A 17650-nucleotide genomic window follows, 5' to 3' on the forward strand; every position below is an offset into this window, starting at 1 on the left:
GCACATAAACCATCACCCCCATTTTATCCTCGAGGGGTGAAACATATAAATAGCTTATGTCCTTTCCCGGAACTCAAAGTATCTCCACGCGAAATTTCATCAAAATCGGTACAGCGGTTTCAGCGTGAGGAGGTAACAGACAGAGTTACTTCCGCATTTATAATATAAGTATAGATGCTGAATACCACTAGAAGTTCCAGAGATTAGTCGGAACAAACAGACAAGAATTGAAGAAAAAAGTTTTTTTGGTATATATGTACCGTGTATACATACATATACATTTAGTAACAAGCGTTTTGATATTACAAACATACACTCCAATTTTGCACGTAAAAATTTATCACTTGTCCGGATCCGAACCCGTAATCTCGGGTTATTGATTAGACAAATACTCATAAAATAATCTAAAGATACTATGAGAACATATCTAATATAATAATTTTAGTTCTAATTAAACATTCTTACGATATGTATGTGTAGGTTGTTTTGCCACAATTTCATGTTACAAAAAAATGCATTAACATTATATATTGTACGCTAAACCACCAGTAGTTATTATAATTGAGTTCTGCACGCACGTACACTTTATTTTTAACTGTATTGATAACTGGTGAGTTTAACTGGCTTTTTTTAATACTCATATTAATAAGATTGAAGTGTTATGTTGTTATTTTAATCGATTAAAGACGTTTAATTCTTAACGGGTGTAAAATTGTCCAAAGGTTTAAGTACTCAAACAAATATACGATAAAATAAATCAATATCTACTTATAAAACTAATTGGTTCTGAAATGAACCGGCAAGAAACAAACTTTCTATTCTTCCACTGACTATATATAGGGTAGGATATTTAGGATTTTATGTATCCAAAAAAAAAAAAATACCGAAGTCATTTTGTTTGGATGTATATAATCTTGATAATGATTTGTTACTACAAGATTTAAATTTATTAATTGAAAAATCAAAAATAGATAATTATGTTAGTTATCTACTTTATATATATATATATATATATATATATATATATATATATATATATATATATATATATATATATATATATATATATATATATATATATTTGGATGTAGGGCTTTGTGCAACCCCGTCTAGATAGTTATAAACGATTTTCTACCGCTAAACAGCAAATCAAATGACTAAGTTATATTGACTTCCGGTTTGAAGGGTGAGTGAGTCAGTAGAGGCACAAGGGTCGTAACATTGGTTTCCGAATATTGTGTCACGTTGAGTTTAAGGAATGATTAATAATTCTTACAACGTCAGTCTATTGGCGTCGGTGACCACTTACCATCAGGTGGCACATTTGTCCCTCTGCCTGCCATACTATAAAAATACAATGAGTCATGAAGTAATAATATTTAAAACAGTTCTCTGAAAATAAATTTATTAACATAAGAATTGATAACATTAAGTGCTTAAATATATACAAATATGAATTAAAAATAGTTACTGTATAAATCTTGAGCGCGTGGAATGGTGGCAAGAATGCTAGCAGCATTTCCCCGTTGAATCGTAATTCCGATCCTCTGGGCTAAAAACGAACCAGCCCTCCTGTCACCAGTGGAGGCAATAAGGCGAGGTGTTATACTTTTGATGAAGCTTTTTGTACCACTATAAACATAAATATGTAAACAAAATCTGCCGTAATTATAATAATCACGAAATTGTTTAATTTATGTTATTGTTTTCGTTTTCCTTCGATTTCCTTTTTTCATTTGGCAGAATTTCATCCCAACATCCAAGTTTTTTCACGATACCTACCTCCAGGGGCGGATTTCCATCGGGGCCCTCTAAAAGATATATTAATAAAAAAACACAATAATATTTATATGAAACTAGTGTTCGCCCGTGGTTCCGCTCGCGTTTTAGTGTTCGTCAGATGTAATTCATTAAAGTCTGTCCCTCCTATGTCTTACCTTGGAGTTCAAATTTCATTAAAATCGGTTCAGGGGTTGTCCCATCAAAGAGCATCAGAGTTTTTTTGCGTTTATACTATCAGTACATCTATTCACATTAATAGTAAACAATTGGAAATTTATTCGGTAAATAATAAGTGGCTTCCTATTCTTCTCAACCACTCACAAATCACACACACACACACACCTCTAAATCATGCCCTTCACACCTTCAGCACGCAGTACGAGATGAATTTTATGAATACAAATTCATCAATCCTGCCACTTCACCAGATTCACGAGTTCTTTCTCTCCTTTTTAGTCGGATAGCACAATAAGAAACAGTCGTGTCTTAGTTTAAACTACCTGTGCCCGCAACTTCGTGCGCGTTTGAATTTAATAAAAAAGCGTGACTTTATTATTATTTTACATATAATTCTAAAATAAACCTAAGTTACTCCTTATTACATCAGTTATCTGCCAGTGGAAGTCCCGTCAAAATCGATCCAGCCGTTCCAGAGATTATCCGGAACAAACAGACAGACAGACAAAAATTGTAAAAAATGTTATTCGGGTATATGTACCGTGTATACATACATATGCATTTAGTAAAACGCGGTTATTTTAATATTACAAACAGACACTCCAATTTTATTATATGTATAGATTTATCATCCTAATTAGTTCTAAAAAATTGATCCCGTAAGAAATGTTCTAAATAAAAATTACGTTGAAGTTAATTATTATAAGAGACGAAAATTCGCATGGTTAATTAAAACTTCATAATTAATTGCAGCCATATTTTACTTAAACTTGAAGATAAAATTAAACATTTTTTTCATAAGTTCCGTTAGCAAAGCGATTTACAATTAAAATGCAATTATTTCAAGAATTCATACCATACACCTCAGATTCAGATTTCGACCAATGAGTGACGTCGATTCAAGGTCAAAGTTGTTTATTTACAATAACGCCTCCTGTGATTGGCCATTAGCCGGGACAGCCTAATCTATAAACATACTAATTATAGTTCTATGAATTTCACGTTAATTGAAAATCGAATTGCATTAAATATATACAATCGTCTATTTCGATACATCGATCGTAACACCGACGTTATTGAACAAAATCCGCTCAAACGCATATCAACAAGTTAGGTAACGTGTTCAAACCGTAACGTTTTAAATGCGTATGTCGTAATAATCCAGAAATTACTCTATTTAATATTTAATTTGCGAATTAATTTATTACTCGAACGTCTTTAATTCACATATGACCCTATTAGGCACTGTATTCCGGAAAGTGCTGGTCATATCCGGTAAATACCGGTTCAGTTTTCATGTGCTTAATTTATGTTTGTAATGAAATAAGTGAGTTTTTAATTACTTTAGCAGCCTGTAAATTTCCCACTGCTGGACTAAGGCCTCCTCTCCCTTTGAGGAGTAGGCTTAGAGCATATTCCACTACGCTGCTCCAATGCGGGTTGGTGGATGCAGGTTTCCTCACGATGTTTTCCTTCACCGCTGAGCATGAAATGAATTATAAACACAAATTAAGCTCATGAAATTCAGTGGTGCTGCCTGGGTTTGAACCCGAAATCATAGGTTAAGATGCACGCGTTCTAACCACTGGGCCATCTCGGCTCGATCGGCTGAAAAATACTTTACTTTATACCAATTGTTACTAAGGAGTCCTCCTACCCTACTCACACATATAATCGAAACACATTTACACATGTTTTGTAGTTAACGGGTAACAGTTTTCACCAAATCTAAAAAACCTATAAATCTTTCTGGTACGTCAATGCATTCAAAGTACGATAGCATTAAAAGCATGAAACACTCGTCCTGTCTCTCTTTAACTTTATAATAACCCATATGTGAAAGAGAGATGAAGCGAACCTGAAACCGATTTCGTTATCACATTCGTGTTGTCTTTTTCTCATAAACCGAAACATTGTAAAGTTAAACAAGCATTAGCATTATTTTTAAAAAAAAAAAAAGACCTCCGTGTTCGAGTAGTGTGTACACCGGTTTTCATGGGTACGCCACTCCGAGGTCCATTTCGATTCCCGGCCGAGGCGATGTAGAAAAAGTTCCTTAGTTTTCTATTTTGCCTTGGGTCTGGGTCTGTGTCCATAACTCAAATGCTTTAGCTACTTATGTAATCAGAGATCAGAGTAATGTATGTGATGTTGTCCAATATTTATATTTATATCCGTTTTAACATCGATGCCACAAAAATCGGATATCGCCCATGCTGAGTGCATGTACGAATGTACTGTCAAATGTAATAAATATATCTATCACCGTAGAATTTTAAATACCGTTAGATTGTAATCTATCTCGCGAGATCGTAAACTGTCGAAATATTGTGAACGGTGCTTTAATTTTTTTATAATTTAACTTGAATTAGCTTAAAAGTAATGCTTTAAATTGTAAGCAGTATGTTACGGGTTCACAATCTTTTGACAGTCAACAATCTCCCGAGATAGTTTATAATCTAACGGTATTTACAATGTTACTGTGACATATACAAATCAAAGATTAAGATAACAAAATAAATATTAAAAAAACAGTGATATTCGAGTATTGATTTACGATTATTTTATTTCATGTAGTGTCTGTGATATTGAACAATGCAGATTGTTTTTTTTTAATACATAAAGCAACCAAGGCAAAGGACTTATTTCAATATTCCCAAGCGTAAAGTTCGTGCTAAGTTTATTTACTTTGGGATATATCATTCCTAAGAGGTTACATTTCAATTACAGACTTTAAAATCACTGATATACTGTTAAAATATTGCTTCAAATTTTAATTGAATTTTCAGTTGAAAAAATGGCGCCGTCCGTTGTTGAGTTCTATGAAGGGAAGTGTATTTTCATAACAGGATCGACTGGTTTCCTTGGTAAGGTAAGATATTTCGATGGTTTTAAAAAATCTCTCTCAGATTGGGTTGTCTGGAAGAGATGGCTAATTAGCCATAAGGTCGCCCATTGTACACACATATAATTGGTTATGGTTTTGTTTTGGGCACTATTTCTGTATTTGTTTTTGTTTTTTTCTTTTGTTTAATCCTAGGATTTCTGTCTTTTTGTTTGTGGTGTACAACAAAGTATATTAACATTAACATATACCCAATTAGTATTTGAAATGCTGGTAAGCTATTCTCTTCGTAAAATAATTCAACCAATAACGTATCACGACACAAAGTAGGCCATTAAACTATATCGATAAATTTAAAGTTAAAATTATAAGGAGCTAAGATTTATTTATTTATGTTTTATTGCACCAATACTTAAAATTACATTATACATATGGATTGACATTCACAAAAGTTGCATGAATACAACGGGCGGCCTTTGGGCAGAGGACTTGTTGTAAAATGTATTTATTTGTAGACCTAAAGTTTTATTTTATTTTATTTTATTTGGGAAACAAACAGTACAATAAGTCTTAATATTAACAAATACAAATTAAATCACAAGCCAATAAAGTTTCCACTCATAAATAATATACATTATTAGAGCAACAAGAAAAAAAGGAGGATATTACATCATTACAATTTTATTTTAATTTAAAGAATAATTTATATAATTAACAAAATTAAGATAATCTGAGCTTGTCTGTTAGATAAATTATGAAAACAATAAGCAATTATCAAGAATAATTATAAACATTAAATCAGTTATGTAAGATACAAAATTATAAATTAAATTATTAAACAAATAGAGGCAGCAATTTTAAATAATAACAGAAAAAAGAAAATTAATATATATTATTAAATTATAAATTATTATTATTATCGTTAAGCAATTGCAATATCTTTATTTTCGATTTATTAGCATTATCTATTTCAAACAGATCAATGTTATTAAATTTTTCATTATAATTATTACATGCACGATTAATAAAAACGTTTCGAGCATATTTACTTCGTGTTAAAGGCACATTAAACAGTAGATGTTTACGAGCAGCTAACCTGGGACATCGAAAGTTTACACAATTTAGCAAGTGTGGAGAGTCTATGAAACCTCGAACCAATTTATACAGAAAAATTTTGTCCCTTAAAATTCTTCGATCAGCAAGAGAGAGTATACTAGTGGTGCTACTAGTGCTTTTCTCGGTGAGACCAAACATTTTTATATGAAATTCATCGTTGATTCTAAATTTCTTTTGAGTTATATGAACTTAGTAAGGACAATAATATTTTTATTTCTACCAACATACATATTTATATCATCCATGCAAAATATATAATGAACATTTTGAAAATTTGGACAAAATATTTGCTTTTAAAAGTTAAGTCATACAATTTAATTTTTTTTTTGTTTTTTTTTTTTTTATAATATATGTCGGTAGATATCAATGACTATTTTAATCCTTATTATTAGTAACATAAGTGTTAGATATCTTTGAAAACTTCATTGCTCTTTGTCTATTATTTAAATAATAATTTCAAATATTTTTATATTAAAAAAAAGTGAATTTTACGTGAAACACATTCCTCGATCTAGAGTAGGTATTGATTGGTCGTATGCGTATACAATTGGTTACAATCAAATGCTTTAAGCGTCACTGTACATCGAAAACAAAATCATCGACCTTTACTAACTACTTATAAATATTATCGCAATATTTATTAATTTTCTGTTTTCAGGTATTAGTCGAGAAGTTACTGAGAGCCTGTCCAGGTATTCACACCATTTATCTCTTGCTGAGGGAAAAAAAAGGTGTGAGTAGCGAGGACAGATTGAAAGCACTCTGCAATAACAAGGTGAGTGATACTCAGACTTTGAACTCTATTCGAATGTGTGAGAGAGACAAAGCATGCTATAATCAAATAGGCTTTTAAAATGCATGCATGCACCACAGTTTTAGAATTAATTCTACCGAAACAAAACGGCAAGGCTTACAATGGTTATTTATCAAAAAGGCTTGAAAACATAAATTAGATTTTATATTTTGACCATCATCTTTTTTCTTGGTGGTAGGGCTTTGTGTACTTAGTATTGTTGTGTTCCGGTTGAAAGGGTAAGTAAGCAAGTCTAACTACAGGCATAAGGCACATAACATCTTAGTTCACAAGATTGCTGGCGCATTGGCAAAGTAAAGGATGGTTAATATTTCTAACAGCGCCATGGTCTATGGGCAGTGTGACCACTTAACACCAGGTGGCCAATATGCCGGATGCGCCTACCTATTACATAAAAAAAATCATCACAAATCCAAACAGCGTATTTAAGTTCAGAGATACGAAAATGTTGTATATATTTATGAATCAGTAGTTCTGATAAATATAGATTATTCTCATTGTACTAGATATTTTAATTAATTCTGGAATGATCTTGGAAATGTTAGAAAATCGATAATTAAATCTCATCCCATAGATATTCGAGCATCTTCGTGAGAAGCAACCGGACGTATTCAACAAACTGAAGCTGATCGCGGGAGACATCTTGGAAGATGAACTGGGCATCTCCAACGATGACCGTCAGGAGTTACAGCGACATTGCAATATTGTGTTCCATAGCGCCGCATGTGTAAGGTAAGCTTTATTTAAAATTAATGAAGCTGAAAAGTTTCACGCTAAGATCGAGATCTACGTGTTCAATAGAACTTCTTTTTTTTTAATAATGTGTTTTTCTAATCAGATTTGATCAGAAATTAAAAGACGCTGTTAATATGAACACGATGGGTACTCTACGAGTTTTAAAATTGGCTGAAACAATGGAAAATCTCGAGGTAAGATTTTATTTCTTATTTCCCTAATTTGAGATCATCTATCTAAAACTTAGACTAAATGTTAGCTTTAAAGTACTTGAGTACGATAGAAAAGAAATCTAAATTAAAATCACAATATTGGGAAAATCATTCGAAATTCAAATTAAATTAAGTACTTTTAACTTTATTTATAAAATTTTAATAAATAAGTAAATAATGATTTTGCTTCTATGATAACAATAACGTCCTTTTTTGGCTAAATTTCGACGTCGGCAAATGTCGAAGATTAGCGTTGGAGATATTACAGGAGCCCATCATATATATATACGAAATCACGGATGCATCTTTTATTCCATCATTTTGATAGTACTACGGCAATTTGGAGCAATAGACGAATCGAGAACAGTTCCAACATCTTTACCTGATTGCCGATTTCATAGAATGAGAATATTCCGAACAAGAATTTGGTCCCAATAACTTGGGTCTTGCGTTATAAGCAACACCAAATACCAATGAAACAGTTATAGATATAATCAATGAAATTTCTTTAATAGATTAGCAGCTAACCTTGAAAATAGAAAGTTCGACAAGAAGCATCCGATACAACAATGGTTACTAATTACATATAATATTTACAGGCATTCGTCCATCTGTCCACGGCATATTGTCGCTGTGAACTCGACGTTTTGGATGAGAAACTGTACCCAGCAGTTCACAATCCAGAGAAGATCATCGATCTCGTGGAATGGCTAGATGACTCAACACTTAGCTACTTAGAGCCAAAGTAAATCTATAACCAATTTAATTTAGTTGTCTCTGACGTTCAATCTTTTTGACTAATCGTTGATATTTTTTTCACTAAATTGACGATAAATGTCTTGAAGTAGGCATTACTTCTCATTACCCTGGTTGATCTTCAGTTCCTAATATTAGACAGTGGAAGTAATTACTTACACTTTTATAAACCATTTGCTGTTAAATTGAACAACTCCTTTTCAGATTAATATCATCGGAACCGAATACCTATTCTTATACAAAAGCGATAACAGAAGATCTCGTAGCTGAATACAGTTCGAAGTTTCCAATTGCAATTGGACGACCTTCTATTGGTAAGCAATAAAACATTACGAAAGTATGTTGAAATTATATATATTATATTAAATGGGGAGGATGGTTAAATGGCCCATAGTCACCACTACTCATAGACATCGGCGCAATATTAACCACTCCTTAAACAACGTTTGCGTCAGCAACCTTGGAAACAAAGATGTTATGTCACATGAGCTTGTGCACCTACCCTTCAAATCGGAATGTTCTAATACCAAGTATTGCTGTTTGGCGGTAGAGTATATGATGAGTGGTTGGTCCCCACCCAGACTGCTTAAAACTATGAAGTATAAAAAAGTCAACATTATCCGTCCCAGTTAGTTACTGGTGTAATACCAGTATTTGGTAAGAGACCCTCCTCTTATACATCTATCAATTTAAGTGAGTAATTTAAGATACCTCAAAATAATGAGTTTTAAGATTTAAGATTTTCACGTTCATAGTATTTTAGTCAAATTTGAAATAATTTTATTTATTTCTAGTAACTGCAGCTTGGAAGGAACCCATGCCCGGTTGGGTTGACAATCTTAATGGACCGACTGGACTTGTTATTGGTAGTGGAAAAGGTAAACAAAGTGACGATTATTGGGGATGCTTAACATAAATATATGGCTACTAAAATATTGGTTAATTTCTTAAAGCATTGTAATTTCGTTGCTCATTCTAATGTATATCCTATTCCAATAGAATAAGGAATGAATTTAAATAAATTTTAGATTTGCGAATAGCACTACATTGTGCTAACAGTTCTTGATTAATGTCTTTGTTTCTAATACAACTCTTTCAAATAACAACTTACGTCCGATAACAGCTTCGTCGACGTTCAAAACGCTTTTAAAAAAAAAATCCATAATGAATATCATAGATTATCAAGCACTCAACCAATGATCAAAGTCAATTCGATGTCAAATGTTCTTTATTTGTGGTTGGACTAGACATTATTGGACTAGTCTATTCAATAGACTGTAGACGTTTTAGTTTAATAGTTTTCAAATTTACCTATCTTCAACAATCTTAAGGGAATTATAAGTATACACCCGATAGCCACTGCTGATTGGGATCGTCGAATTTTAGTGAGCTATCTGCGACATTGACTTTTATAATTATTATATTGATACGATCAAGTGGGTAGCGGTAGGTAGCGGTTGTCATTATTCAGACAAGTTAGAGAGAGATAAAGTGAGTTCTTACAGAAACGGATGGATTAAAATAACAAATCCTACTAATATATCATGTTTTTGAGAGAAATTGCTTAATCTAGTATCGAATGTCATGAAAATCCAAGTTATGAATCTTGAACCCATAACTAACTTCCAAATATCAAGCATACATATTTAGATCATAATTTATTTATTTTTATGATATTCATATGCGGGCGGGAAATGGGCCATCTGACGGTCGGTGATCACCATCAATAGACAATGGCGCTGTAAGAATTAACATTTGTCACATCGCCTTGGGAACTAAGATGTTATGTCCCTTTACTTTGCCCCGGTTCTATTTTACCCTTCAAACACACACACAGAACACAACAATATTGTACAATACTGTTTGGTGGTAAAATATCTGATGACTGTACCCAAACGGGCACAAGACTATCACCAAGAAAGTAATTATAAAACAGTAATCTATCTATCTCATTAACTGTCATGCGTGTGACAGGGACGAGTATAGGTGATGATATTTTTTTTTTAATTCTAGGTGTTATAAGGAGCATGCACTGTGAGCCATCTTACATGGCCGATGCTATTCCCGTCGATGTCGTTGCGAATGGATGTATCCTAATAGCCTACACTACTGCTTTGGATAAGTAAGTTCCTAAAACATGGCGCTGTTTCTCTTTTTGACAATATTTCTCTTTAATTAATAATAATAATAATGTTTATTTCATCAATAACCAACAGAGTACAATAACATTACAAAGGTTGACTTCTTCTTTTGAGTGCCATGAGCTCCCGTTTCAGAAGAAGTCGCTCTTCCTTAACACGCTCATACTTTAATTCAAAGTTATAAGATGAAACAAGCTAAGAATTACAAAAATACTAATGAAAATAGTTAATGGTAGTAATTTGTTGCATTCCTCTCTAATGTAATCTAGACTTTTATCAATATATTAAATACTAAACCTTCTAATCTATATTTGATTAATTACATTTAAATATATCAATCGCATTTTAAAATTCTCGGCCCGGCTTCGCACGGGTGCAATATGGGTTATCCCTAAGCCATAGACATATACCGCGGACTTTTTTGAAGACCGTTGTTTTAAGGTGTACAATACTGTAGTACATTATTTTGATCTATCTCGTAGGGTTCAACCAACGTTTGCAATTTTAACGCAGAAATCTCTAAAATTATCAGTGTTTCTCTACTATATTGTGCATATATTATACATATAAACCATCCTCTCCAATGACTCTCTATCAATAAAAGAAACCGCATCAAAATCATAAGCATACATAGGGACAGAAAGCGGGAAGCGACTTTGTTTTTGCTATGTAATGATTAATGATTAAATAATGATTCAATCTAATAAGAATTGTTTACATTAAGATCTAAATTATATACAAATAAAAATTTAAAAAATTACTGTGCTATTATGACGCTTTGAATGGTATCATCAATGTTATTATCATTCGCGCGTTGAATTTTGCAACTGCAATCCTCTGGGCGAATAGTTTTATGTTTATTTAATGTATGGTACTCGTTTTTTTACAGACCTAAAGATCTTCGTATCTTTAATATTACTTTATCCGGAGTCCAAAAAATCACGTGGCGAGAAGTGATCGAGTTAGGTGAGATGTTGCACTTTTAATATTTATGACGTCAAATCTCATACAGTCAAAGATTCTATTGGTCAGGATAGAGACAGAAATACCCATAACTTCAATGCTTAAAGGACCATTTGTCAAGCTAAAGCTCTTCGGCCTTTTTTGACAATAACAATAATGTAAATACTACTGTAGCTAAATTAACCAAATGCAATTGACTACTATTTCAATAAAGACAATATTAGGCTTTCATGGTGCCGTGTAGCGTATGATCGTCACAGAAGTAAAACATTAGTCCAAATTAACATTAAGCAAAATAGACATTTCAGTACAAATCTTGACCATTTATGGCATGATTGCAATATTCCTAGTATTCTCCTACATCATCATCGATCTCTGAACAAATAAATGGTCAAAGATTTCCTAAAATATGGGAGTGGTCGAAATTTCTTATTTAATTATTATTTCAAGGTGAGAAGTGGGTCAACACTTATCCTTACACGGTCGCGCTGTGGTACCCGGGTGGTACCATCAAGTCGTATTGGTTTACTCACCAAATCACCGTGATCTTCATACACATTTTGCCTGCATATTTAGTTGATATGCTTCTGTTTTTGTTGGGAAGGAAGACCTTGTAAGTATTTTACACCTTTAATTTTTTTACCAACATTGCATACGACCAAGCACAGGGCCTGGACAAAGTCATACAGTTATTTATCTTATTATCAACTCGTGAGTCTTGCGAGGTCTTTTACAAGATAAGATTAAAATTATAGTTAAAGTCAATTCGGAATGAAGAAGTCAAAAAGAACCTATAATTCAGCGAAATTGGTCTTTAAATGCGTCTTAAAAAAAGAAATCAAGGAATTCTAACTCCACACTTTTATATCTATATTTAGAAAATCTTTTATAGAGTAATCAAGCAATGGTAAATTTATCTCATTGATCTCAAGCCAGGCGTTCCTTTCAGCATGGTTAATCTTCAAAAGCGAATCAGCCATGGCTTGAACATCATCCAATACTATACAACTAAGGAGTGGAACTTCAAGAATACGAACTTCCTGTCTCTACAGAAGAGAGTCAGTGAGGCGGAAAACAATACTTTCTTCACAGATGTCTCGACGTTGGACCGTGATGAATACTTACGGAACTACGTCATAGGCACGAGGCATTATGTGTGTAAGGAAGATCCTGCGACTTTGCCTAGAGCTAGAAAACTACATAGAATGTAAGTATTTATTAGATTTATTTTTGTAGTGGTTCTACCGCTACACAGCAATGGTTAGTATTGTTGTGTTCTTGTCTAAAGGGTGAGTGAACCGGAGGAAGTACAAGGAGAAGCACAAGGGACATAACTGGTTCTTAAGGTTGCGCATTGGTTATGTAAGGAAAGGTTAAAATATATGACGCTGTCAAAGTCTATGGACAGTGATTATCACTTACCACTTACCATTTGCAAGCCTACATATTTCGTAAAACGTAATATGCGTTTTGTAAACCATATAAAGCGAGTGTATACAGAAAAAAACTTTTGCGATTACTTAATTCGATAAAAAAATAGTTGGTGGTGGACCTTCTCAAAGTTTTCTAGGTTTTTTCATATTACATACTCTACCACCACAAGTACTTGTATTGTTAGGTTAGGATTAGAAGAGTAGAGGGCAAGGGAATCGTTCCCAAAGTGAGTGGCGCATGGTTATGGAAGGCTTGAGGGCTTAAGGCATATATCTCATAAAAATACAGAGCATAATGTAACAACATTACAAACAGCCACCATACAATGATACCACTATCGAATATTCCGTACATATGTTGATAAACAGATACTATTCCGTCAAGTTCAATTTTTATCTCATCCTGTCCGGTCAGTCACCTCTGCCATTCAATTATACAGAATCCTCAATATTTTATACATTTATCAACTTTTCCTTGCGAATAGGGGGAGGTGCCCACCAGTGGAACGTTAACGCTCTTTTTAAGTTATTATTGAACTTACTCGCATTCAAATAGGTTAGATAGATAATAATCTATACAATATATTTGAATGTGTTAATCTCAAGACCCGATAGGAAGATCTTTTAGCGTTATATAGCCCTTTCATTGAGCAGTAACGTATAGCACGGACGAAACCGCGCGTACATATTATATTTTTCTTAATTAATGTCATGTCATGTCATATTTATCGCAATAAAATATTATCTTTTATAGAAGAAATATTCTTTAATTTATAATGAATAAAATTGATTCATTTTTCGATGGGAATTCTGGAAATAGGAATTCGAAGATTCGCGTGAATTATACATAAAATATTTTTAAATTCTTATGTGTATATAATTAAGTCCTTTATATTAATAGTTCTTATGTATGTGAAGATTTTATAAAAACTATAATATTGGCTGTAAGTAGTATTGTTAATTGAAAAACAGACTAAGTTGAGTGTACAACATTATCACCAAAGTGTTAAGATCGAATGCTTTTTCTTTCTAATTATCTGAATTTTTACTTGGTAGGGCTTTGTGCAAGCCCGTTTGTGTACGTACCACCCACTCATCAGATATTCTACCACCAAGCAGCAGTACTCAGTATTGTTGTGTTCCGGTTTGAAGGGTGAGTGAGCCAGTGTCATTACACAAAGGACATAACATCTTAGTTCTCAAGATTTTTTGGCACATAAGCGATGTAAGGAATCTTTGATATTTCTTACAGCGCCAATGTATATGGACGGTGGTGACCATACCAGACCAGACCAGACGGTGGTGTACCATCAAAAATATACGTGGCGCTATACCATAAAAAAACCTATTTTATGTATGTTATTGTTGAATTGTATTGATCTTATTCTGTTTTTCTTTTGCAGCCGTTACTGGGTCGACGTGGTCACGAAGATTTTATTATTGTCCCTACTATTTTGGTTTTTATATTCGAAATGCGGTATACTAAACGTAATAGATTCCGTATATAATTACGTTTACAGTATCACCAATAATAATGATAATATTAGTGACATTTAATGTAAAATGTAAAAGCCACATTGGAGCAGCGTGGTGTAAAGTCTTCAAAACTTTTCCAAAAAAAAAAACGAAAAGAAGGCCTTCAGCCAGCAGTAGGATATTAAGGCTGTTACTTTAAATATGTACTTTAAATAATATAATAAAGTATTTCTTAAGTATTGCTATGTCATATAATAAAGATAAATAAATATGCAGCATATGATTTATGTTATATGAAACCTCAATTTGGAAAACCTTTAAAAAGCTAATATTTATAGTTTATTACATCCACAAGAGGACAGACACAAACTAAACAAAATTTGACAGCAAATTAACGCGATATCATTGGTCGAGATCTTGATTAATCTTTGATATCAATCATGGATTTGCGAAAAAATGGCGATTCAAACGTCGACGACGCTGTTGTCGAAACTTTGGAAGTTTCTTAAAGTGGATATAAGTACAGTGGCGTAGCTATCGTAGGGCCAGGTGGTGCAGTGCACCAGGGCCCCGGAGCTCAGGGGCCCTCTAACCTAAGCTTTGAATAGAGATGACATGGATTTAGCCTACTAATGTACGTCTCAATGTATCCTGTATCCTATTTTTATTCTTGTCTATAATTTTGAAGCGCAATATAAGTTAAAGAGGGGTTGAGGACCTGTTTCTTTTTCTATGCACCGGGGCCCTTGTCCACCTAGCTACGTCACTGTATAAGTAGTTAAGTGAAATAGTGTATTATAAATAAAGTCATATTAAACAAGAACTGTCAGTAGTATACAACATAGCTGAGGTATTAGCAAATTGCATGGTGAGCGTGAATCTAAGGTTTCTGTATCTTTATTCCTACATATCTATTAGGAAATAGATTAGATAATCTAACCAATGAAACCGATGGAATTAGCTCAAATATGAAACCTTTGTTGCAAGATGGTGATGAGTTTGATACCATGCTGATTGCAGATGATACTGCAGAACCAAGGGTTAATATGCTATAAATAAATAAATATTGGACAACATCACATACATTACTCTGATCCCAATGTCAGAAGAAAATCAGAAGTAACGACGGTACCAGAAACACCCAGACCCAAGACAACATAGAAAACTAATTACTTTTTCTACATCGCCTCGGCCGGGAATCGAAATGGACCTCGGAGTGGCGTAACCATGAAAACTGGTGTACACACAACTCGACCACGGAGTTAATATGTTCCTCTGATATCATTCGCAGGATACTAAATTTTAAATCCATCAGACCAGTACAGTTGCTCACATACCTTCAATAACTAGAAAATAGCTAACGATATTCAAACAGATGAACAGATATTCTTTATCGTAGCAACGAACCTCGAATAAGTTACGTTCCAAATAAAAAAGCTACATCCAAATTCAGTAATTTTGGAGCTACAATGCCACACTCAGACATAGACTTAAACTTAAACTTTAACTCATGGCATCGTTTGTTAAAATACATACTTAAGCATAAGATACCTAAGTATTATTTAATTATACATTATTTCTATAGACTTAAAATTAATTTAGTTAGAATGTATGTCGATGTAATTAAACGTTATTATAACGTAAACCGAGAGAAAACGTGAGAGCCGAGATGGTCCAGTGGTTAGAACGCGTGCATCTTAACCGATGATTGTCGGTTCAAACCCAGGCAGGCACCACTGAATTTTCATGTGTTTAATTTGTAGTACTTATAATTCATCTCGTGTTCGGGGGTGAAGGAAAACTGCATTTGTCTAATGTGAATTCACCAACCCGCTTTGTAGCAGCGTGGTGGAATAAGCTCCAAACCTTCTCCTCAAAGGGAGAAGGGAGCCAGCAGTGGGAAATTTAAAGGCTATTAATGTAATGTAAAATGTAATCACGTAAACTACATAGATCGTAGAATCTAATTTCGGAACTTTTACATTTAATTCAACACTGTAATTTGACTATTCAAGTAGTTTTATGAGCATACTTTAATAACGTATATTTTGATTATGTTTTTGTTTTTATAAAACTTTAAACTTAAAGGTTTCATACCATTTTTATAGTTAGTATTTTGTTTATTGATCCCTATGCAACAATAGTGTTACTATGTTCCACTTGTAAGGGTAATTGAGCCAGTGTAATTACAAGAACAAGGGACATTCAAGATCCTTTGTTGGCACTACGCTGATGGCGACTTCGAGCTGATAGTCGCGGAACTGTGCTACACCTAAAAGCAGTTTTAGTTTAAATAAATGTTCGTAAAATATAATATGTTTATTTTAATTACATAATGTACTTAGCGTAGCATTATTTAGTTATTTATATCATTAAAAAAAAAAAAAATTACATATACTTACCCAGTATCAGTTTACTTGGTGGTAGGGCTTTGTGCAAGCCCGTCTGGGTAGGTAACACCCACTCATCAGATATTTTACCGTCAAATAACAGTACTCTGTATTGTTGTGTTCCGGTTAGAAGGGTGAGTGAGCCAGTGTGATCACAGGCACAAGGGACATAACATCTTAGTTCCCAAGGTTGGTGGCGCATAGGTGATGTAAGGAATGGTTAATATTGCGCCTTTGTCTATGGGCGGTGGTAACCACTTACCATCAGGTCCATATGCTCGTCTGCCAACCAATGCATAAAAAAAAGTGAAACATAATTGTGCTTTAAAAGGCACGTCCAGTAACCAAACATCGATAAATTGACGACCACTGTGTGACGCATCTTTTTGTTCCCTATCATTGCGTTGGTGCTTAGTTCGTTATGCTAGTGCTTCAATGTAAAATAAAACTACCCACTTTGTTATAAAAATATGTTAGTGTTGCTAACACCTTATAAAGTATATTTGGATTTCTCTGTACGCTAGGACCGGTAGGTTCCTTTAAGTGAATGTTTGTAACATTATTTTGGAATAATAAATCTAATCTGCCTTTTTAGTTATTAATGTTTGCAACAGCTTAGTTTCTAATTAGCATTAGCATTAGCAGCCTGTAAATTTTCCCACTGCTGGGCTAAAGGCCTCCTCTCCATTTGAGGAGTAGGTTTGGAGCATATTCCACCTCGCTGCTCCAATGCGGATTGGCGGAATACACATGTGTCAGAATTTCGTTGAAATTAGACACATGCAGGTTTCCTCACGATGTTTTCCTTCA

At 33.5% G+C, this 17650-nt stretch overlaps 1 protein-coding gene across 1 annotated transcript; it reads left to right on the forward strand.

The window, feature by feature from the left end:
* Positions 1-561: 561 nt before the first annotated feature.
* Positions 562-15505, forward strand: LOC125074954 (putative fatty acyl-CoA reductase CG8306; the record flags this gene model as incomplete). Its single annotated transcript, XM_047686439.1, has 14 exons — positions 562-610; positions 4749-4831; positions 6579-6695; positions 7309-7466; positions 7573-7663; positions 8281-8426; positions 8642-8751; positions 9232-9315; positions 10451-10559; positions 11468-11544; positions 11992-12154; positions 12491-12748; positions 14378-14520; positions 15369-15505. Coding segments are annotated over 14 exons (1725 nt in total), but the record flags the coding sequence as incomplete, so codon positions are not given.
* Between the last annotated feature and the right edge of the window lie 2145 nt (positions 15506-17650).

The sequence above is a fragment of the Vanessa atalanta genome, chromosome 29, assembly GCF_905147765.1.
Source record: "Vanessa atalanta chromosome 29, ilVanAtal1.2, whole genome shotgun sequence".
Lineage (NCBI taxonomy): Eukaryota > Metazoa > Arthropoda > Insecta > Lepidoptera > Nymphalidae > Vanessa > Vanessa atalanta.